Source organism: Anopheles coluzzii, chromosome 2, assembly GCF_943734685.1.
Source record: "Anopheles coluzzii chromosome 2, AcolN3, whole genome shotgun sequence".
NCBI classification, from domain to species: Eukaryota; Metazoa; Arthropoda; class Insecta; order Diptera; family Culicidae; genus Anopheles; species Anopheles coluzzii.
Window position 1 is genome coordinate 101,533,719 of NC_064670.1, and position 22,636 is coordinate 101,556,354.

The window sequence follows — 22,636 nt, forward strand, 5'->3', positions numbered from 1 at the left end:
CATGGAAAATAGTAAGTAAACATGTAAAGATGATAAATCTTGAAGGTTAACGGATAGCAAGTCTTAAGATCTCTTCGATCAAATTCTACGACTTTTAGTGACTTTTTAGGTAATGATGCTTTTGTATTATTCGGGACGTTAAGTTTGCTTAACATCGTTGTCATCCGGCATTAAATAACCGAAAACAGGCCCTTTGGTGCATACATTCAACATCATCGATCGCGATCTACTTGATGATGGGTGAGGCCCTTTAAATGACGCTGTAATGTGCCATAAGAAAACGATGTCCTTCCGAGCCACCCTTCCTATTATTCACTTGGTGATTGCTGGTTGCAATTATTACAAGTCTTTGTCATTATGTGATCATCGTGCTTTCTGCGCACTTCCTATGGCAGTTGTTGTTCCGAGCGAGCCTAAGAGGTGAAGAGCCAGCATATTGAATGGCCATGAAGTTGGTTTTTTGTCACTACACTCCTCCAGAGATATGAACATAATCCTGGAATTGGAAAATGATAATTCTGAGAAGATGAAGTACTAGTTGTTTCTACTTCCTAAACGATTCTGTATTAGTTGACGAGTTGAATTGAAATTTTGAGCTTCTAGAGGAGTATTGTAATATTGGATGGGTCTTCTAGCGTCGGAAAACTAAAAGACGGTGGCTTGGGGGACACATTGTTCAGCTCCAAGAATTCCAAGATATTCAGGAGATGTGAAGAATTAGGAAATAGATCGAGCTTTGATACGACCCACGATTCTGTGTACTATGTGTTCTGAGTTATCTGAGCGAAGGATACATGATCAAGACAGCACGATCTACTAAACCAACTGTGAGTGGAAGTAAGAACCGACATATCCCGTATCTCAAGATGTCCAATAGTTTGGGATTTAGGATGGAATGGAAGATACAATCAGACAGACACCAACCCAAAGGGTGTACGCCACCGTTTAATAGATACTATTTCTGTTCTGTTTATATTTGTCGTTTTATTTTTTCTTCTTCTTCTTGCTTTTTTGGACAAACATTCCCAAAGCAAATTTCTTCCTCACCGTGTAATTTATTTTTTCCTGCATTGTTTTCCCTTTCCAACCCTTCCCTGCCAGTTCTTCGTCCGTTCTTCGTCGATCCTCTCTCATCGCTTACGTACAAAGTAATGCAAAAAAAGTGTAAGAAAATAGTACTAAAAAACTAACATACCACTGTAACCTGACTCACACACACACTCAGATCGCACATATTCCAACACACGCATACCTTCACTCAAACACTAACTTCAGCCTTCTTTTCTGCTGCAGAGTGTAATAGTTTAACGAAAAGCACTTAGGTTTGTGTCGCATCGTTTCACTTTCAAGAAGGGAGTGTTCTTGTTGTGGCTACCGCCTCATGATAGGACGGCGTTTGTTAAGGTCTTCTCGTAGTGGAGATACTGGAAACGAAGGGTGATTCAAATTGCGATCGACCGATCACAACTCTGTGCGCCCCATTTGGCAACTCTTCGTCCTTAGTTCCTTTACGCTTCACTGCCTTCTTGGAAAGGATACACACGGATCATACTCACACGGAGAGACTCACACATTCATCCACACACACACACACGATGCCAAGTCACATACATCTTCTTGTGTTACCAAAGTCAGTTTATTATATTTATATAAAAAAAGAAATGAAGGAAAACACTCCCACTCTAATTCCCCCAGCGGTTCTACACAACAAAGAGGCACCGGTACCACCACAGATTCCTTTTTTCGGGTTTTTTACTTCCACACATCCACAACACTTCTCCATCTCGCTTGTTCTAATTCATTCTTTCGCTCCCCTTACGCAAATTACGCTCTCTCTCTCTCTCTCTCTCTCTCTCGTTCTCTCTGTCTCTCTCTCTCTCTCTCTCTGCAACAGGCACCCATGGGTATTTGGGAGGAAAACGCATCATCCAATGAGCACAATTATGATTTTCTAAACACATGTTTTCCCCCCTCTTTCTCTTGTTTGCTTCTCTCTTCGGAGTGTTCGCTCTCTTCTATCAAAACAGAAAATGATTTCGAATTCCCGTTCCTTCCTGCTTCTCTTACTTTGCGTTTCTTTTTGTTTTATCATACATTGTTTCATTGTCTTTTCTTTTATCGGTATGGGTGTGAGAGTGTGACTGTGTTCACGTTTACTTGTTTGTTTTTTTTTATCTACTTTGCTTGTTTTAATCATTGTCTCTTGGTTGGTTTCAGTTTTCATCGGGAGTTTCCTTCTTGAGTGTAAAATGGTGTGTAAGTTAGGTTTTTTTGTTTCTTCTTTTTTTGTTGTTTTATTTTTGCATTTTCTTTCTCGGGTGTAATATTTTACTTTTCTATACTCACCTTCACTTTCGCGCTTGCTGTTCTTCCACCTATCCTTTGCTAATATGCTTCGCTTATCATTCTGTCTAGTAGTATTACTTTTTACTATTTTTTATCTTCATTGTTCAGATTGCAAATATTGCTTCTCTTCGTTTGCTATTATTTTCCAGTAACTTTAGCTGTGTGTGTGTGTGTTTTTTTTTCGTGTTTTTTTCTTATCTTCTCTGTTTCTCTATTTTTTTTATTATTACGATACGTTCTCGATCACTTTCGTGCGTTGATGAATTATGTTATGTGTTACGTTGTGCGCTACCAAAACGAAACTCTTTTTCGAGGTTTGCATTCTGTTTTGCTTGTTTTGCTCCTGTTTGCCAATGTTTTTTTTGTATTTTTTACAAGTCTCGTGGGTTTTTTTTTATTCGCAAACGTAAGGAATTGCGAGAAAGAAGTAAGAGTTTTCTTTTGCGTTCTTTGTCGAACAAACACAATAGAGAAATAAATGGGTAAGCATTTTGGTATAAGGCTTATTATAGCACAGTTTTCAACGTGTTTCAACGCTTGCCTTCTAGTCATTTCCCAAACAAAACAAAAAAGCTCTTTTCATATTTAGCCTTCTGCTATCCCGATTGGAACATCGCGTTGTTTTGGTTTTTCTTTCCTTCACTTTACATATTCACTATCCTTTTGTTTATCTTCTTTTAGCATATACACACACGCACACAAAACACACACTTTCTATCCCGCTGTTTTTTTGTTTCTTTCTTTCACTATAACAGTATATCTAATGCATTCTTTACACTCACACAACTAGGCTTTAGCACAGTTTTCTTCAACCCTGTTTTTGGGAGGGAAAGCACCGTGAAACGCGGCTGAAACTCGTGTTCTAAAAAAAAAACGAGACAAAATTGCACACACACGCACACACACACTTTGAGCAATTTGTTCTGTGTTGGCTGAGAAAGATGGGTGATGGGTGGGCTAGCAAATGCATTCAACAAACCCATGGTTGGTGGCCAAACGGTGTGTGAAGAGTTGGCGAGATATGCATACAACAGTGGTAGCGAGAGATAGACAGCATAAGACAAAATTGCACGTTTTCAGTACGTTACTGGCACAGGGTAGAGAAAGATTCAAATGCGCTCCAACATTGCCGCAGTCGTCGCAGCCGCCGTCGCACCAACAAGTGCAATAGAATTCCGTGGGTTACACATATGCAGGGAGCAGTCTGTTGCGTTTTGTGGGGGAGGGAGGCAGGCCACACATACAATTAGGAACAATCGGATAAAGAACCATCTAAAGCGTCTAAACTTGTGGCATGTTTTTGTTTGTTTTGTTTCTTCATTGGCATTTTCTCGTTGAATTTTCAGTTTCTTCCTCGGTTGAGGTGTTTGTGCGAGTGTGGATGGGTGGGTGTTAGCGTGTGTGTGGGTGTATATGGTTATATTCTCATCGATATGATACGCTTAGTACATGCTAGTACTAAGTTAAAAGCATATACAATTAGTGTCAGCATTTCGGTGCAATGCCTTCCTGAATGTGTCGTTCGTGAATGTGGGCAAGTGTGAATGTATGGTTCCGTCCCCAAGTTTTGTACGTTTGGTTCGTGAGAATGTGTTTTTGGTGTGTTTTTGTCTGCAAAACCGGTGCGCTGCTGTTGCTGCAGTCAAAAGTAGTAATAGTAGTAGTGGTTGTGGTGGTGGTGGTGCTAGTAGCATACAGGGTTTTCCAGGTGTTCTCATAGTTGTGGGACACTTCCTTGACTTTTTCTTATGGGAAGTGGACTTCATATGATAGAAATTGGACTCTATGGCACCCTTTTTGGACAGGCTCTTTCGAAATTCTAATTGGATTTGTCCAACAAGAGTGCTATAGAGTCCAATTCCCATTATATTAAGTTCATTTCACCTAAAAAAGAGTCAATAAAGTTTCCCACAGCTATGAGAACTCCTGGAAAACCCTGTAAAGGGAAAATCAAAACGAGCACGTGTTTGGTCCTCCTTTGCGTCAGCAAATTGTGTCCATGCAGCAGCAACTACCAACTTCAAATGCCGCCAGTTAGGAATGAGCTATTTTCGCGACTTGGAATTTGCTTAATCTTATCTATACACACACACGCGCGCGCGAGAACCATCCACACATAGACACAGTCTAAGACAGTTATATTATACGCGGTACCACCACGGAGAGAATTGAAAAGGGAGTAATAGCGTATTATTGCGTGCATTCTCAACCCGTTCGAAAGCGGTATCCGTCCGTACACGTGCACTCACTCTACGGTTAAACTGTACGTCTTGCAACAATTGTTTCCTTTTGTTTTAGTTTTTTTTATGTGTTTATGTTATACCAGCTTAAAAGACACAGACTTTTGTGTGTATGTGTGAAATGATGTTCCCTCGGAAGACCCAGTACTGTTTGCTTTTTCTTCTTCTTCTTCTTTTTCTCCATTTTTCATAATGTAAATATCAATAGTTCACTTTAATATATATCTGTATATAAGTGTATATATGTACTTTTTCCTTGTTCATTTACTTGCTTTTGCTTCTTTTACGCACACAGACACAGACACACACATACACACCAGAGGAGGCCAAGTAGTTCTTTCTATTAACACCATTAATTACTTTTATATATTCCGGGGGGGGGGGATCGATCTTGGGCGAGCTACAACTAGACCTAAAGGAGCCTGTTACAATTCACACTATTATACCAGCCATTTGTGTGACGCTCGCAGTTCACATTATTTTCCTCTCTTTTTTTGCTTATTTTTTGCGCTTTTCGTTAATTGATAGTAGCTACCATTTTGGTTTGACTTTCCTTTGCTTCGCAATCGGGGCACTTGGTTTGACAAATGAAGGGTAAAAATCATGAACATACACTACCACTCTACCGGTGCCGTTACGCCACCACCAAATGGGACACACTACTGCATTCTGCTGCTTCTCTTTCCCCGTGATCAACGCGAGGAACGTGAGGATTATGGGGAGGATATGCGAGAATGGTGGTGGCCTTCCCCCTCCTCCTTCTCGGGGATCGTGGCTACGATACATTTGCAACAATTGAAGTACTAGTAATAATAATATTGTAAAATCTCTACATGATTGGACGAATTTAGTTCTATAGTTCGTTTCGCGGTTGATATCTTCTTCCCGTGCCTTCCGTTTCTAACCGTTTTTTTTTTGCTTCAGTTTTAGCGAAAATGAAAGACAGATCCAAAACGTTCGATTGCTATGGTTTTCTTCTTTCCTTTCCCTCTAAACTCAATCTAAACTCAATCTTTTGCGCCGCGCAAACTGGACAACCCAACAACGTTTCGCACATTCTCCTGTTTGTATTGCTATAATGCGCCTACCTTCGTTGGAAATACGTGGCTAAACGTGGCTACTGCTAAACCAAGCCACAACCCGAATTATGGACGTGTACGATTAAAGCGCGTTCCGCTTGCATCTTACTGTGTGTGAGCGTCTAGAGTAGTAGAGTAGTAGTAGTAGTAGCAGCAGCAGCAGGGGTTTTATACATTTAGTTTAAGGGCAATTGTGTGCTTCCTTTGATGTATCCGATACATACAACGAACAGAAAACATAATCAAACTTAACAGACTGTTGTTTTGCTACAACAAAAGGGTTAACAAAGCTCCATCGTGGGGTGGGCGCAAAAGCAGAAAACAGGACAGCCAATCTGCCAGACGCAGAGCATGCAGCAGCACTTATTATTGTCGCTTTCTATTGTATGCATGGTACGGTAACGACTATCGACCATAATGAGCATAGTGATATGGGCGACGGACTACCTACACCACACCCCACACGACGGTATGGGGAGGGAACAGTAGTGTGTGGTATGTAATTACTTGCAAGTGTTTTCTTAAATAATCACCTGCGTCTGTGCGTGTGTGTACCATTCAATTAAGCACAATAAAGAACTTTCCCGAACGCGAAAGTTGTTTTTCTACAGCTTTTTTTAAATCCTTTTTAATAGTACGCGCTTTAAAATTTGCGACAAAAGGAAAACCAACAACAGAGGCAACGAAAAAAAAAAGCATTCCCTGTTGCTGAAAACCATTTGATTTGAACCATTTTAGACCCATTCTTTGCTAATAAGACATGTTTCTGGTGTGTTTCCTATACTTAAAAACACACACACACACGCGTTCAAGCTATTACTACATGTGGGAGGGTTTCTCTACTTTCTTTCCCCAGTCCCTCTACCTTACTTACAATAATATGTTACATCCTTGAGTAACTATCGTTTGTTTGTTATCCCTTTTTTGTTTGTGTGTTGATATGACATCAATAGTTTTAGTTTTGGTTTGCGTACATTGTTTTTTTGATTGCTTTCTCTCTCTTTTTCTCTTCTTTTTGTTACCGCTGCTACTAACACACGCGTTGAGCCATCGTTATCGGTACACCCTCACTACACCGCCACCGAACCGACGCAAACCGTAGCAGACAAACAAGGCATTTTATCGACGAACTAACTCAAACAATGCAATGGGGGACAGGTCGGTCGATGAATTGATGCGAAGTTTGTTTGTGTTCCGTGTGATTTTAATTTAATTTACCGCATTGAATTAACAAACACTACTACACAACACCTGCTTGATTTTAAAACGTGTGTCCCGATCATAACCGTTTCGTCATTATCAAAAGATTTTTTTTTCAAATGGCAATCACCATTCAAAACAATAAACTGTTATTTTTGTTTGGGTTTTGTGTGTGTGTGTGTGTATGTATGAGTAATTCCTTGCAACCATTTCTTCGCACGCCCTACTACTACACGCAGTCCATATGAATTAGTTGAAAAGCAAATTTTTACTATAGTTTCACAGCACAATTTGATAACTTGTTTTATGCTAACCGTGTCACAGTACTAATCGACTTTTGCCACGCTCCCTTGCCGGAGGAGCTTTTACTACAAATGTATCTCCCCACGCGCTCTTCCCTCTTGGCTCGCGCCACTACGGGGGATTGAATTAAGATCAGCAGTTGCTTTGGAAGTACAGCAGCAGCGGGTGTACGTGGGTTTTGCGCCTTCTTGTTGTAATTTAGCTATCGTACGAACACTGTGTGAAACGTGTAAAAGAGATATTTGTGCTGTCACCCTGTCTGTGCTGGCTGTGTGTGCTCTGCAGCACTTAAATTGTCGTATTAGGTTGTTGTTTTTTTCTCGCTCTCTCTCTTCCCTCTCAACATACAAAACGCTGTAAGCTAGTAGGTAAGCTAGTATGAGTGTGTGTGTGTGTGTGTGAGGGGGGTATGTCTCGATGTAATCAAACGTCTTACACAAATCAATCGGTTTCTAAGCTCACTTTTTGTTTCCTTCTTTGAACTAATTATTGCTCGAGTTTCTCTAGTGAAACACACACACACACACACACACACACACACACACACACTAACACACACAGAGGTGGTTATCATCATTTTCATTACGGTGGCAAAATAGGAGCTACTTCTTAGGCGAGTAGTGTGTGTGTGTGTATGTGTGTATGTGCTTGAATTTGCAAAAATGGTGCGCGCACGTTACTGCGGCAGCACGTGGCAAGAACTACGGCAAGTCGTTGTGGTCGTGTCCAGGGGGGCTTGTATGCTGGGGCTTTTTTTTCTTTTCTACCGAAGCGAGGGCAAAAGAGCATGTTGCACTAACGTGAGGTAACGTTTAGAGTTTTGGGTGTGTTTTTTTTCTTCTTCTCCGTTTACTATTACGGTACCATATAATGGATCACATTTACTTAAGGCATGACTGATGATCACGGAACGTAAAACATTTCCAAAACTACTGAAAAAAGAACCTATATAGAAAACACTTGATTATTTAAAGTTTGAGATGGCGGAAGCTTCCAACCAAACGAAAAAAAAACCCTGAAAGTAGTAAGATTGCTAAATTCTTGTGTAGAACAATATCTGATTATCTGTTTCTTGCTCCCGCTTTCTCCTCGAAATGCTTTTGCTGCAAAAATTGCAAACGGCTTTGCAATTGCTATGTGAGACACACAATGCGCGTCAATATGCTCTAGGCTTTGCTTGTCTAACTCGTGTAAGGTCGCCCTCGCACAAATTACTATCTCCTGGATGCATGTGATACTTTAAAACACACATGATTATCATATAAGCTCTTATACCATATAAACAAACCTCCCAAATCGCGCATTTTTCTCCTCTCATCTACCGGGAAAGATGCAACTCGTCGATGTGCAAACGAACAGGTGCGCGCACACACACACACACACACATACACGCGTACATATATCGTCGTGCTCGGATCTTCCCCAGTGTGTGTGTGTGTGTCGCTGTGATTATGTGGATTAGCAGTGCACGGTAGTAGTAGTACCGTTTAGGTTCGGTGCAGCAGCAGCATGCTGTACAGGTTGTCGCCGTCTCTGACGGCGGCGTCGATGACGCTGCTTTGGCTGGGTGGCCGTTTCGGTCTGGTGCGCGTGCGTTTGGCGTCGGTGTGGCGATGGTGGGGGATCCCGTTGGCAACGACACGGCGGCGGACACCCTCAATTATCCGGTGAGCCGCTTGTATCGCTCGCATCGGCTGCGGAGCTGCTGCTGCTGTCGCTGGTAGCTGCTGTCGCCTCAACGGTGGGTGCTGCTGTGCTGGCGGCAGTCTCCTCTACCGATGCTGGTGCGGATTCTGGCACTGTTGCTGGTGCAGGCGTTGCTGCTGCAGTTACGGACAAGGAGCTTGCAGCACTGTTGCTTACCTCCTCTTTCGGGGTCATGCTGCTGCTGCTGCTATTGCTTTCATCTCCATTTACCGCTTCGGACTTTTCGACGTCGGTGCAAGTGGCTGGACTAGCTGCTTTCTCCTCTGTGCTACCAACAGCTTCCTTTCGTTCGACGGCACTGTCCGCGGCTGCCATGGTTTCATTATCGGAAGGTACAGCGGTCGGCACATCGGCTACTGTTTGAGTGCTATCGACAACTTTATCATTCACATTGCTGTCACTAGGAGACCGAACAGAGAGAAAAGAAAAACATTACATTCCTTTCAATCCAATACTACACGCACACCTCACCATTACAGGGTTTCGAATCATATCAACCATATCAATCATATCCTATCGAATCAATGAATAGTTCCACCAGTAAAACGAATATTTCAATCGATTAATTGAATCCTGCAAGCATACTGCGGAAGTTTGCATATGTATAATGAAGTGTTGCGTAAGCATACTGTGGAGCTGTCATCAGACTGTGGGTGCCGCTGTAAAGGGATACCTGTGCTGTTTTCTGTAACAAAAAAACATTATCTTGATCTGTTTTCGTGTGGTATCTATCTGTATACATGATAAGCTAATTCAATCCTGGCGCGGAGTCACAATGAATTATGATGATTCAGTAAAATTAACGAAAATTTTTTAGGATGTTTGCAGCGGCACCCACAGTCTGAGCAGCAGCTCCACAGTAGTGATGGGTAAATACATTTTTTTTCCGAAGTCCCCACCCCTCGGAGTCGGACTCGGAGTTGCTCCGACCTGTTTTGCGGGGAGGGGGGGGGGGGAGGGGGGGGGGGTTGCCTACGGGAAAACCCTCGGACTCATCGACTCCGAGTCCGGATCAGTCCGGATCAGTCCGGATCAGTCCGGATTACTCCAGTCTACTCCGGATTACTCCGGATCACTCCGGATTACTCCGGATCACTCCGGATCACTCCGGATCACTCCGGATTTGGAATGACTGTCCATTATCGTTTAGACAATTCTTGATGAGTTCATTGACTTTCAAATCGTACATCGAATATGTACGAAAACTGATCCGGACTGATCCGGAGTGATCCGGAGTAATCCGGAGTAATCCGGAGTAATCCGGAGTGATCCGGAATAATCCGGAGTAATCCGGAGTGATCCGGAGTAATCCGGAGTGATCCTGAGTAATCCGGAGTGATCCGGACTGATCCGGACCGATCCGGAGTCGAATCCAGTTATGATCCGGAGCCGGAGACATATTTTGCGCACCGGAGTCGGAGTTGATCCATGACTCCGCTCCGGATTACCCATCACTACTCCACAGTATGCTGCTTGCCAAATTACCCTATTGGGTTGCTTACTTACTTACTTAAATGTATGCATATTTGTACTTTGATGCAGATGCAGCACAAGTTTACAACTACCTACGTTAGAACTTCACTTTCTTGCAGTATTTTTAATACACTGTGGCAGAAATTTTCCATTCGTAAAAGAAGGGTTTTTGCATTATCCTAATTATCTTATATTAACCTAATTTACCCTAAACCTAAATTTATTTTGGGGCGATTTCACGCACTGCCCTTTGTGTAGACAACCTGCATTTTTCTATTAGCTTGTTCGTTTGCTGCTGTATGATATCATCAAGTGGTGTTACTCCGATCTGAATTACTACTGAATCGGTTGCAATTTGCTATCTCTGGGGCCCTTCACGATTCTAGTCAGATTTTTTTTTATATAGAGCTTGACAGTTGGAGGCTGAAATCATGTAATCACTCCATACAAAACCACACACAAAACTAGCCTGCCATTTTCAGCCTAGATTATTTTAGCCTTAAAGCTAGAATTAGATTGTAGTACTTGCTCAAAGGCGGTGGTGTTGGAAAACAAGGTGGTGTTTTCATTTATCCTAAGTTGCATTAAAGAGATCAGGTGGTGGAATCTAGAATCAAAGTGTTTGTAGACCAGGTGGTCTTATAGCATGTTTTTTAATAACCAAATTTGAACGTCACTTTTTGGCAAGACGGGTGAAAATTTTTGCTCAAACAGGCTTTCTGGTAGCTTGCCGACTAAACAAATCATTACTGATATCTTCATGCAGAAGCAGAAATTATAAAATTCAGCCTTCTAAATACATACACCTTGGGCTTATAGCCCACCTGTATACTATATCCACTTTGATAGCTGCTCGAAAACTGCTATACAATGCCAACAGCTGACTGAAAATTCAGCCTACGATCTGAAAACGGGAAGGGGCCCATTCTTAGCATTTTATTCAATATCATCTGTATTTTTGGCGATGTACCCTTGCACATGTCGTCCATGTCCCAGGCCACCGCAAAGTACCGCTGGTTGGATGATTTGCTTCGATGGATTTTCCTTGGATTTGGATGACTGCTAATTTGTTTGGAAAGCAAAGTCTGCGCGATATCAGTGGGTATAAACTCATTAAGAGAGCTCATCCTGGCGTAGGATGCACTTAACCTATCCGTGGGAGTGCATCTTACTATCCAACGTGAGGCCCAAATATTTCACTTTACTAGTCCATTCCACACCAGACGACCGTTAATCACAACCCTGCTGCAATAGTTTGAACCAAAGACCGTCTGCTTCGATGTGGGACAATCATGAGCTGAGTCTAGGCAACGTTTACACGAGTTTTCGTTGTAGCATAATGTACAAAAGTATCAAGGCAGCACTGAACACGACGGTTTACCTCGGGCAGTGATCTACCCTGCACCGCAAAAGCAGTATCGTGCCTGCGAATAACAAAGACTGACCATCACAATGTACAATAGTATACAATAGTGAACCCAGCAAACTACCATGTGGCACTCCGGCCGGAAGTAAGTGCGAGTCTTAGAGCACCCAGCGCTACCCAGTCAGGTCATTTGTTGTCAGGTACCATCGGGATGCCAAATGTGCCAAAGTTTGTGGACAAGTCCACCGTGCCAGCCATTGTCAAATACCTTTTCGACACATCTAACCTTTGCGACCAGCCTATTCGGTTGTAACACTCCATTATAAAATTGCTAACTTCCACAGTATGCTTGCACGATTCAACTAACCGGTTGAAACATTCCCTTTACCGGTTTGAACTATTCCATTGTATGATTCGCAAACCCCTTATTATGCTTACCTCACTTCCTGTGCATCCTTTGCTTCGGTCGATTTTTCTGCCGCCTCCAGGAATGGGTCCTGCTGTACGCTTTCGGGCACTTTTCCGACCTCTCCCCCACTGGGCGTGGCTTGGTCCACGGTTGGCGGTATCGAGTTCGCGTTAAAGATGTCCGCATTTTCGAAATCGAAAAGTACACTGGCCGCATCGAACGCTGCAGCAGCGCCGGCCGGTTCGTACCGCAGCGTACCGTCGCCGGACGTCGCCCCAGACAGGGAAAGGCCACCGAAGGATGGGTCGCTGCGGGCGGCGGCGGAATTGCCCACCGCACCGAGCGCCGACTCGAAATCGGCAAAGTTGTCCTCGAGCAGGGCCGCCGACGGTGGGCCCGTTTCGTTGACCGCCTGCAGAAACTTCAAAATGTTGTGATTCATGCCACCGGTCAGCGGCACGTCACTGTTGCTCTCGCTGTCGACCAGCCCGGACGATGCCAGCGCACCGAAATCAAAGTCCGATTTCTGACCACTGAAAGGGAAGGGTATGAAAAGCGATAAGTAAGTAAAGGGAGCAACCCACAAGTGTGTCGCCGTCGGCGCAACTCACAGCAAACCGTCGTCGCCCAGCAGCATATCTTTGGAGGCGTGGTGGTCGTCGTCGTCGTTGTTCTGCCCACCACCACCGGGCGCCGACTGTAACGGTGCAAACGGATCGCCATCCTCGCCATCGTCGCCATCGTCGTCGTGCTCGTGCGTCTTTGCCCGCTCGCCGAACATGGCGCTCTGCATGCCGAACGGATCGTCCCCGGCAAGGCTGTCCAGGTTGGTGGGGGGCCGGCTGTTAGGCAGGGTCAGGATCTGGGCGGCCGAGTCGCCAAAATCGTCCCACCGGTCCGAGGTGCCCTCCGATGCCTTTAGCTCTTCCGCGAAGTCAAAGCTGTTGAACGCAAAGTTGATGCATTCCAGCAGCTGGTCCATTTCCACCTTGCTTGGCGGAGTATCGCACGGCATCATATCGCCAAGCGGTTCTCGCTCTCTGCCGGTTCGCAACGCGCAAATGGGCCGCAACGAAATAAAAAAAGGAAACGAAGTAAAAGGATACTTTTAGTGGACGGGGGTTCAGCAGTTGGGCAAAATTCCTCCTCCCAACCAGGCAGTTTTTTTTTTTTTTTTGAGGGTTTTTGGAGGGGGCGCAAGATAATACTTACAGTGAGCAGATACGATAAGGATCCTGACCAGCCTGTCGGGGGACGTCGTCGGGTGGATTGAAATAACATGTGGCATTACTCAATTAGTCAACACACACACAAACACATCGCATCGTTTTTACGAGCGGTTGCAGACTTACCAAAAACTTCTTCTGCATGCCTAGGTGATTTAACAACTGACTATTCTCGGATTCCATATAGCAAGCCCAATTCGACATCTGCTCCTCATCCGGAAGCGTCGCGTGTACCATACCGCGGAATTCCTTCGAGAGGTTTACGGAGGTCATAAGCGTATCGCACATCTCGATGAGATGTCCAGTATACCCTAATTGTTTAACGCACAAGCTTTCGTTGGGTGTTACGGCATCTACAAATAGTTTCAACAGTTTCGGCGCCAGCTGAAAATCCGTTATGATCTGGCCGGCCAACGGGGAAAAAATGGGGCAAAAACCGAAATTCGTGAAAGGAAAGGTAAACCATTAAACCGCAAATCAATACCGCCCGCTCCACACCACTTACATATCGCTGCAGGCTCGAGATAGCGAGTTTGTTATCTCCCTCGCCGCTGCTGCCGTCGCCCTGGTCGAACGACGCGACGGCATAGTTGATGCAAACTTTAACACGCCCGTGAAGGAAGTTGTTCCAAATGTATTGCTCGAAGAGGCTGAGCAAGGTGTCGAAATAGTCCGTTTCACAAATCCTGCAAATTGAGCACGGGAGAGAGAGCGAGAGTGAGTGTGTGGTTTAGGGCAAGAGAACCAGAATTGTGGCTCGCTCCACAAGGGCGACTTACGCGGCAATAAGTTCTTTGTTTTCCGTCTCTATTAATACTGTAAATAGATAGCAAATCTGAAGTCTCACGTTGCCCAGCGGTGGTGCCAGTGAGCCGAAGGTGGTAACTATGTCCGGTTTCTGTGGTAATCGAACACACACACACACACACAATATAAATATACCGAACCTAGCAGGGTGGGGGGGGGGGGGGGGAGAAGGTGGAAGAGGGCAGGAGCAGTGCTTACCGCAGGCGGGTTCTTGAGGATCGCGACAAGGTCGGCAACGCGCAGCTTGATAACGTTGGCCAGACGTGCCACGAGCAGATCGTGGTGCTCCTTCTCCGCATCGATCACAATTTGCAGTGCCGTATCCGAGACCGGTTCTTGGCTGTAGTGGGATTTGGGTAAATGTAAGAAAAAAAAAACGGTATAAGGACTGCGAACCCAAGCAGCCCGTGAGGACCCGTGGCACTCACATTATCGTGTTTTCTAGCAGTCTTAGGATGATTTGAATTCCGGCAATGATTGCACTTTCTTCGCCATTTGCTTCGAGAATGATGTCGAGCAGCTGTTTCGTTGTTTCTTCACTTTCCAGCGTGTCTAGAATCGGGTCCGAGGTAACTGGAAAATAAGTTTAAGAAAAAAAAAAGAGTAACATAACCGTTTAGTGCGCGTTCTACGGCATGGAGGACAGGGAAAACAGGGTAGGGTAGGTAAACGATCATCCGCAGATGGTGTTGTGTAGGTAAAATCCAATCAGAAGAACTTTCAAACGTACAACGCACAACAGGATATGGCAACAAACGATTGCTGTTTAAAGATCTTCTGTGGGATTTTCGTGGCAATGACGCAAGTGTACAAGTGAAATAAAAAGGAATTTAAGTCAGCAACGAACAGGGCGATGGGAAAGGGGAACTGAACCTAAAACAACAAACACACGAAAAAAAAACAAAACAAAACCATAAATGTAGCAAAAAAAAAGCGAAAAATAACAACCTGAAGGAAGGATAAGAAGCATCTTCGCGATAAAGCGCGATTATGTGGTCAAAATGGTCCAAACAGTCCAAATAAAAGAGGAAATAAGAAATCAACCCAAAAAACCACCTGTGTTAGCTAATACACACTTCTCACACACATGTAAAGAGCGTGAGCTGCTTGTTCAAAGTTGAAAGCTACTTGGGAATTATGTGTGTGTGTGTTGTGTGCCAAGGAATCGGCCGAAATCGGCAAAATATGTTGCAACAAGTGCAAACCAAACGATGCAGAAAAAGAAATTCAACGAAAAAACGGAACGGAAACTGGAGGATTGACTGTGTGTGTGAGAGTGTGTACGGGGTGGGTTGTGGTACATTGTATATTACCTTGAAAGCGAGACGAAATCTTGCCCAGAATCGATGGAATGGTACTGCTTAGGTTGAAGTTGAAAATGGTTTTCAGTTCGTTAGGGAGAATTTTGGATTTCAGATTGTCGATCCGCTTACAAGTACTTTGCAGTCGGAACGTCCCTTCTAGGGCAACAGGTAAATGCCGATGAAAGAAAACACACACACACACACACACACACACACACACACACACACACACACACACACACACACACACACACACACACACACACACACACACACACACACACACACACACACACACACACACACACACACACACACACACACATACACGCAATTTTGGGGGTTTCATACAGTTATTTAGTCGGTCGGTTAGGTTACAGCACGCAGTGCGGATGCATCATGAGCATCATTCATCATTGAGGAGATGGGACGATTGGTGGGTGGTGGTGTTGGTGGTGTGTGCATTATTGTTGTGTTGTTGTGGCATTTTTGGATTTGATTTTTTGGGGCGGCAGGGGGATGGTATGGGTTTAGTTTAATAACAAACAGAAGTAGTTTTTAGTTACCGCGCGTGGGGGAAGTTTCGTGGGTGAAAGACACAGTGGGAGAAGAGAGAGAGAGAGAGAAAAAGAAAGAAAACAGTGAAGTTTTAAAAGAAATGCAATTGTGTAGTAGTGTAGGTGCGTGTTGTTTATAAGAAAGCGAATAATTGAAAAATAATATTAAAGGAAAATGACGAAAAAATAGACAAGCCTAATCAAGCCGCTTTGTCTGTAAGAAACTGTATTCCTTTTAAAGGCCAAAGCTAAGTAAATCAAAATATGCCAAAAGCACAAGCAAAAACCAATGCTATGTGGGTCCGTTTGAGGTGATTCGCAAAGGGGTGGGTGGTATAGAAGGATCATACAATGAAATGAAATGGAACACAAAAACATTAGAAACAAAACCAAACCTAAGGGGGAAAACAAGTCTTTAGGCAAAAGTTTCAAAATTTGCTAAAATCAACGTTCACTTCTAGAGCAAATACACGAAAGGGGATGTTCACACATCCAGTATTGTCATTGCGTACACACCTTTGTCCTGCTGCTCGTTCTGGCGCTTACACCGGCTGATCTTGATGAGCTCGATGAGGAACTGGGAAGCATTGTAATGCTTCTGGTCCTGGCCCGGCTGCTTGAGTAAGGCAATGATTTCGGCCACCAGCTTCTGCTCGTTCAGCCACTGTTGGGCGGGGAAAATTGGACAAAATCATTAGCATCAAGCACACACACACACATACACAGCGCCTCATACCTCCAACAGTTCGGACTTGAGCTCGGCATCCTCGATGTCGGTGATGTGGGACAGCAGCAGATCGCTCACGACCTGGTTGCCAAAGTGCTTCAGCATCGACGGCAGGAAACCTTTCTTCGACTTGATAAACTCTAATACTTGCAGGCACACAGATTTGTAGGAGAAGTAGTCCTGCTCGTTCTGCTTCGCGATCAGCATGCCGAACGTTTTGCAGAAGAACGAGGTCAGCAGCGGGTTGAGCGGCGGCTCCTTCAGCAGGAAGCTGTACAGCTTGTTTAGGAAGTTCTGGTTCTCGACGAGGTGCGTTTTGAAGGACGGCACATCGCTGGTCAGTATTTCGCACGCCATGTTGGAATGCATGAAGCGTATATTGTCGTCCAAATCGGCGGCCGGCTCCTGTATGATGAGATCGATCAGCGCATCGAAGTTTTCGGTGCGATTTAAGCTGCGGGCAGGATGGGAGGGGGGAAAAACAAACAATGTCAATCGTGGTAAGGAGCAGAAGGGCTCAGTGCTCCTACTTACTATTGTATCAGCTTGGGATTCTGGCTTTTACATTCTTGTAGAACGTTTTCGTAGTCCAGCACCTCGGCAAGGGTTACACCCTGGTAAGTGGAGGGGAAATGAAGCATATCATTAATAACTTCCCCCTGGCCAACAGCAACAGCCAGCTCTTACCTCTTTGCTAAGCAGTGCGTCGATATCGGACTGCATACTGAGCGAGTCCCAAAACATGATGCCTCGTTTGTATCGTATCTTGACGGAGCAGATGGCAATCGGCCAATCGGCGATTGCAGGTTGCGGGATTCAGTTAAGGCAAGCTCCCGGCCGCTTACTGTACACGTACCTGGTGCTACGGTGGTACGACGGTGATAGAGCACAGCGCGCGGGGGGGTAACGCGTGAACAACAACAACAATCCGGAGGGGGGTTCGGAACCGTCTTTATCACACACACACAAGGACACAAAGTGTGCACTCCTTCTGCTCTCTGTATTAGTCTTGCATGCCTCTCGTGCACGGCTTGCACCACAGAGACTCCACAATCACAGTGGAAGGACAAATGAAGCGTTAATGCTCGGTGGTTGGTGGTTGTGCTAGCTTTCGTTGAGGCTGTACACGGTTTCGGGGGTTGAAACACAACTTTTCCTAGTGCGATTTCGCTAACATGATACAATCCTGTGGATGCAATCGACTACACTTCCTTTTGCGCTACGAGCCGACCTAGATAACACAGCACTGTAACGAAACGACAGAAGAGAGCTTATATTAGTTTCGTTTCGCTATAGGGAATCGTTAAAATCGAACCGCTAATACAGTAAATGAGATAAATCGAATTGAAAATTGCCCCGAAACACGCGCTCAAACAACAAGCGTACACGAACGAAATCGCATGGGAATGCGCGACCGGCCCCACTCGATGCGGCTCATCGATTGTGGCCCGAGTCAAAACGGAACTCTGTCGAAAGTCGGTACAAATCTTTTATTTTTAACCCAAAGACCATTCTCTCCCCTTCACCCAGACCGGGGCCCAGCCCAGCCCAGCCCAGGTCGTCACAATCCACACCATCGACACTGGCGGGACGGGAGGGAGGAGGACGGGTAGGCAAATTCATTACCCTTCCCACAGAGGGGAGGGGGAGGGGGAGGGGGGGGGAATAGTGGAACAGCTCGTCCACTGTCACACTACATGACTCGCGTGATAGCACCAAGTTGCGTCGTTAGAATTTTGATTTGTCCGTTCATCTGGGCCGCGATGGGTCATACTTTTCTTGCATCTTCATCTCGTTCTTCGATTCGATATTGCCCAAACAGCAAAGAGGCTGAATGGAAAATAGCCGTGCCGCCGGAAAATACGGCCCCCTCTTGGATCACACACTGTTCTCTCTTTTGACAGCATTGAGCATTGATGCAGGTGACCGTGACAAACGATAACGTAACTTAACGCGATGCCTCCTCCTTCAACTGGGTACTCTCCCTCCACCCCCCCTCCCTCTCTTACGCGGAGAAAACTCTGAATGGGATGCAAAAAAAGGGGTGGGGGGCTCGGAATTGTTTGTGCTTTTGTGTTCGCGTACTTCGGCGTAGTTCTGTCACTGACGTCAAGCAAAGAATGGGATGGGACGACGAGAGGCCAATTCATATTTTTATCAATCAGGCAGAACACACACACACACACACAGCCCGGTTTGTAAGGGGGTAGAAGACGTGTGTGAAGGGAGTATGCGGCCCTGTGTGGGACAATTAGGGTGACGATTAGTTGTGATAAGGAAAAGTTACACATTACACAAAGAGTGTGTAACGCGTGCGGCATCGCTAAGTAAGCTCTAATTAAGCTGCTCTAATTTGGTAACATATTTGAAAAATCTATTATCTGTGTGGCGGCGATCGGTGGATCAGCCCACATCCATCCAATTAACGTCTGGAAGGCATGGCAAACAGTCTACATTGTTGTAATCACACCGTGGACCCGAGATAAATGCATTCCGCGGCTCCGGGATTGTGTTACAGGAAAAATATTCCTCCCAGCTCCGCAGTTAGGCCGCACCAGCAGCAGTAGTAGGCTGTTTCACGCTTGTTGCTCGGTTGTTAAGCAATTCAGCCAACCAGAACAAAACCGGCCGCCCTTCCACCTTCCGGCACACGGACACACGACGGCTGATGATGGAGCGATGGAGAAAAGTAGTGTACGCGTACGGGGGCTAGTGGTCTGCTAGAATTGTGAAATCACAAGATTAAAGCAAAAGCTAAATGATCGCTGCTAGTGCCCTCGGGTTCGTGCCACCATAGCATACTAACCTGAACAAAGATCACAGATATCTCGCGCACATGAACACAATCCCCACGAAACCCTGCAGAGCCAGCCGGCAGACACACTAAATTGTTGTCTAAAACTAATTTGGTGTCGGCACTTTTGTCCGGAGATGATATGAATACACGCACAACTAGACACACAGACACAGTGATTTGTTGTCGAATGCTAATCCCTATTCTTCTGTACACCGAAACTTTTCTTCCCGACGCTCGCACAGGGTTCGTGTGTGCACTATTTTGCCTTTCAAGGATTGCTTTGTTCCAAAGATGAGGTGCACAACAGTGCGGGGGTCGGTCGTCATGCACTGGGAAAGCACCAAAAAACTATTGCCACTTCCGGCCAGTGGTAGACCATCTAGCAGAACAGCTCAAACCCAGCAGCACAACAGCACAACTCGTTTCAGCACACGTACACACACACACACACACATACACACTTACGCACTAGTGACGACGTTCGTGATAAGAGGTGTCGGAACGACACACAGAAACCACCCGGTAGCGATGTGTTCGTGGTGCCGATGCTAGAAAATAGAAAATAGACAACGTTGTAAGACTGGGGGGCGGGGTTAGAAGGGAAGGTAAACTTAAAAAAGAAAACAACACAAAAATACTACGCGCTTCTTGCCCGATTTATGGGAGACGTGTGTATGTGTGTGTGTGTGTGTGTGTGTGTGTGTGGAGGGGGTGATAGGCCACCCGATCAGCCCCCGATCCGCGTGGCCGGGGTGTAATTTTAGCATATCAGAAGAGCCAATTCCGATGCTGCGTTCCGTTCCTGTTGCTTCTCGCGAGTGTCTTTTCTACTATGTCCCTTTTTTTTGGTTGGGAGGGTTGGGTGGATGCGTGGGAGTTGTTTTTTTTTTCTTCCGTGCCTCAAACCACATACACACCAACGCACACATACAGTCGAAATGCGTGTAGAGGGTAGCTTGATTACGGTGGACAGGGACTCGACGGTGGTTACCGAACCGATAGCTGACCTTGGTTCTTCCCCCTGTGTATGAAAATCGATCTCCAGGGGGGGGGGGGGGGGGGGGGGGGGAGAGGTAGATAGAGCGGGGTGCAGTCCCTTTCCGTGTAAAAAAGGCAGTGCCAGCCGGAGCAAAGGAACAGCAGCAGTTCAACAGCCTCGGCTGCTGCGATCAATATGCGACTTTGCACCGGGAGGTAACGGAGCACTTCACGAGCATAACTATGCAATTCGACACACGGCGGCACACGTACATTTCAATGCAGCAGCACCGGACCAGAACAAAAAGCAAGGATGATGACTTGTGCTTATCGCATCCGGACAGCACATTGGTGCACAACCTCTCGTGCCTCGCTGTGACGTTCACTTGCTACGACGGCAAAATCGGAGGTTAATATGCAACCGGGCAGGAGGATAATTTGTCGTGATTTTTCACTTCAACATTCTCGACCGCCGCATGAGTCACACTGCTGCTGCTGCTGCGGCGCCGTACATTGTTCGACATCGGTGGTGGTTGGTTGCACTCGGGGTCTTTTTTTCTTTTGCTTTACTTTTGTTGCCTCCGCTCTCACGCCCGTGCGATTTTGGCCGCACGGAGAACACACCACAACACAGCCCTGCAAAAAACGCTGCAAAAAGGGACGGTGTACCTGCTGCACTGGAGTGGAAGTTCGGTTTCCGGTAGTCCGGGCCGGGTAAAATTCCGTAAAGGACGCGAACGACGCAGAGCGATTCTCTTTTGCACAAGTCCACTTCCACTCTTGGCGATCTATTTTTTTCGTTGGCAAATAAAATGGTGAAAGTCAGAAGGGAAGGGTGGGAGCGCGAGGTGTGCGCCCAGGCAGCAGATTCCGGCCAGTGTGGCCAGATTATTTTGGCGGTATTCGGTAGGCACATCAAAATGTTATCGGTAGTTTTCGGTAGGTTAAAACTCGAAACTTAACTCGCGTTAAAAGAAGTAAAAGCGAAAGAAGTGTTAAGCGTGATGGGGGGGGGGGTGTACAAATGCGCAAAATTAAAGTTCCATTTCAAAAGAATATGCATCCTTTACTTAGGATATGGATTAGATTTGGTTCAGCGGTTACACAAATGAAGGTCTTTCTGAAGTGTTGATCTGAAAATGGTACTAGGAATTCTAAACCAAAGAATAACTAAGATGCTCATTCTTTTTTCTCAGTGGTCGCAAGTTCTTTTTCTTGGGGCTCCACGCGACCGCTTAGGGCCACTGCAGTGCTTCATTGGATACGATTTTATCGTACGTGCTGTAATTTGATTTTCGCTGGATTATTTAGATTGATTTGATTGTTTGGCTGAGTTTCATCGTTCAATGATTACAAAAAATTGAGATTTTTTCCTTCAAACCCAAATATATATACATCGCTATTTCTGGTCACTTTGCCCACAGGGCAAGGCGAGCTTTTGGCGGCCACCGTCGCAAAACCGTCGCAAAACGTCAAAACCGGCGTCGCATGTACTGCAAACCGACGTCGCCAGCGAGCGAAACTCGCAACGATTTGGAGGCGCTGGCGACGGTCGTTTTTGACGTTTTGCGACGGTTATTGACCCTTCGAGCGAGCTTTTGCCCTGCGGTCCAATGTGGCCAGATTATATCGGCAGGAGCACTGTTGAGAACGCAACCATTTAACCGTCTTGTGTACGACCAAAAAACTTTACGTAATCGTACAACCGCCTACCCGGCTAGGCCATACAATTTGTATGGAAGAATGATGTTTTTTGTGATTAAAAGAGTATATCTTTTGAATTTGTTGTAAGATTTGAATGAAAACTGTCTTATAGGTTCATAATAATGTTTTATTAGAATTAGAATAATTAGAATAATGTTATTAAAATTAGAATTTTAAAAATCCTATCAATATTTTTTTTTATCAAAAATGTGCAGTACCCAAGCGCCACAGATTAAGCTTAAACGACTGAAAAATCAAATATCTGTGATTTTCGGTAGGATAAATGGAAAATCGGTAGTTTTAGGGCGGTCATCTGTGAATCGGTAGGCATATAAAAAATCGGTAGGAATACAGATAAATCGGTATTTCTGGTCACTCTGATTCCGGCAGACAGTTGTTTGACAGCCGCTCGC

At 45.2% G+C, this 22,636-nt stretch overlaps 1 protein-coding gene across 5 annotated transcripts; it reads right to left on the minus strand.

Annotated features, from left to right (window-relative positions):
- Positions 1–4,959: 4,959 nt before the first annotated feature.
- Positions 4,960–21,352, minus strand: LOC120952503 (serine/threonine-protein phosphatase 6 regulatory subunit 1). 5 transcript variants are annotated; one of them, XM_040371864.2, is made up of 15 exons: positions 21,189–21,352; positions 20,007–20,089; positions 17,432–17,990; positions 17,279–17,358; positions 16,754–17,198; positions 16,534–16,681; positions 14,585–14,729; positions 14,355–14,496; positions 14,129–14,247; positions 13,855–14,035; positions 13,476–13,751; positions 13,336–13,367; positions 12,735–13,163; positions 12,153–12,656; positions 4,960–9,275 (listed from the first exon to the last, which is right to left on the minus strand). In XM_040371864.2, exons 3-15 carry the CDS (start codon positions 17,486–17,488, stop codon positions 8,825–8,827), a joined length of 3,009 nt encoding a protein of 1,002 aa, XP_040227798.2. In that variant the 5' UTR covers positions 17,489–17,990; positions 20,007–20,089; positions 21,189–21,352; the 3' UTR covers positions 4,960–8,824. The 5 variants fall into 5 exon arrangements, with proteins under 5 accessions (XP_040227798.2, XP_049461799.1, XP_040227797.2 ...); XM_049605842.1 differs by lacking the exon at positions 21,189–21,352 and adding an exon at positions 20,793–21,141; XM_040371863.2 differs by lacking the exon at positions 20,007–20,089.
- Between the last annotated feature and the right edge of the window lie 1,284 nt (positions 21,353–22,636).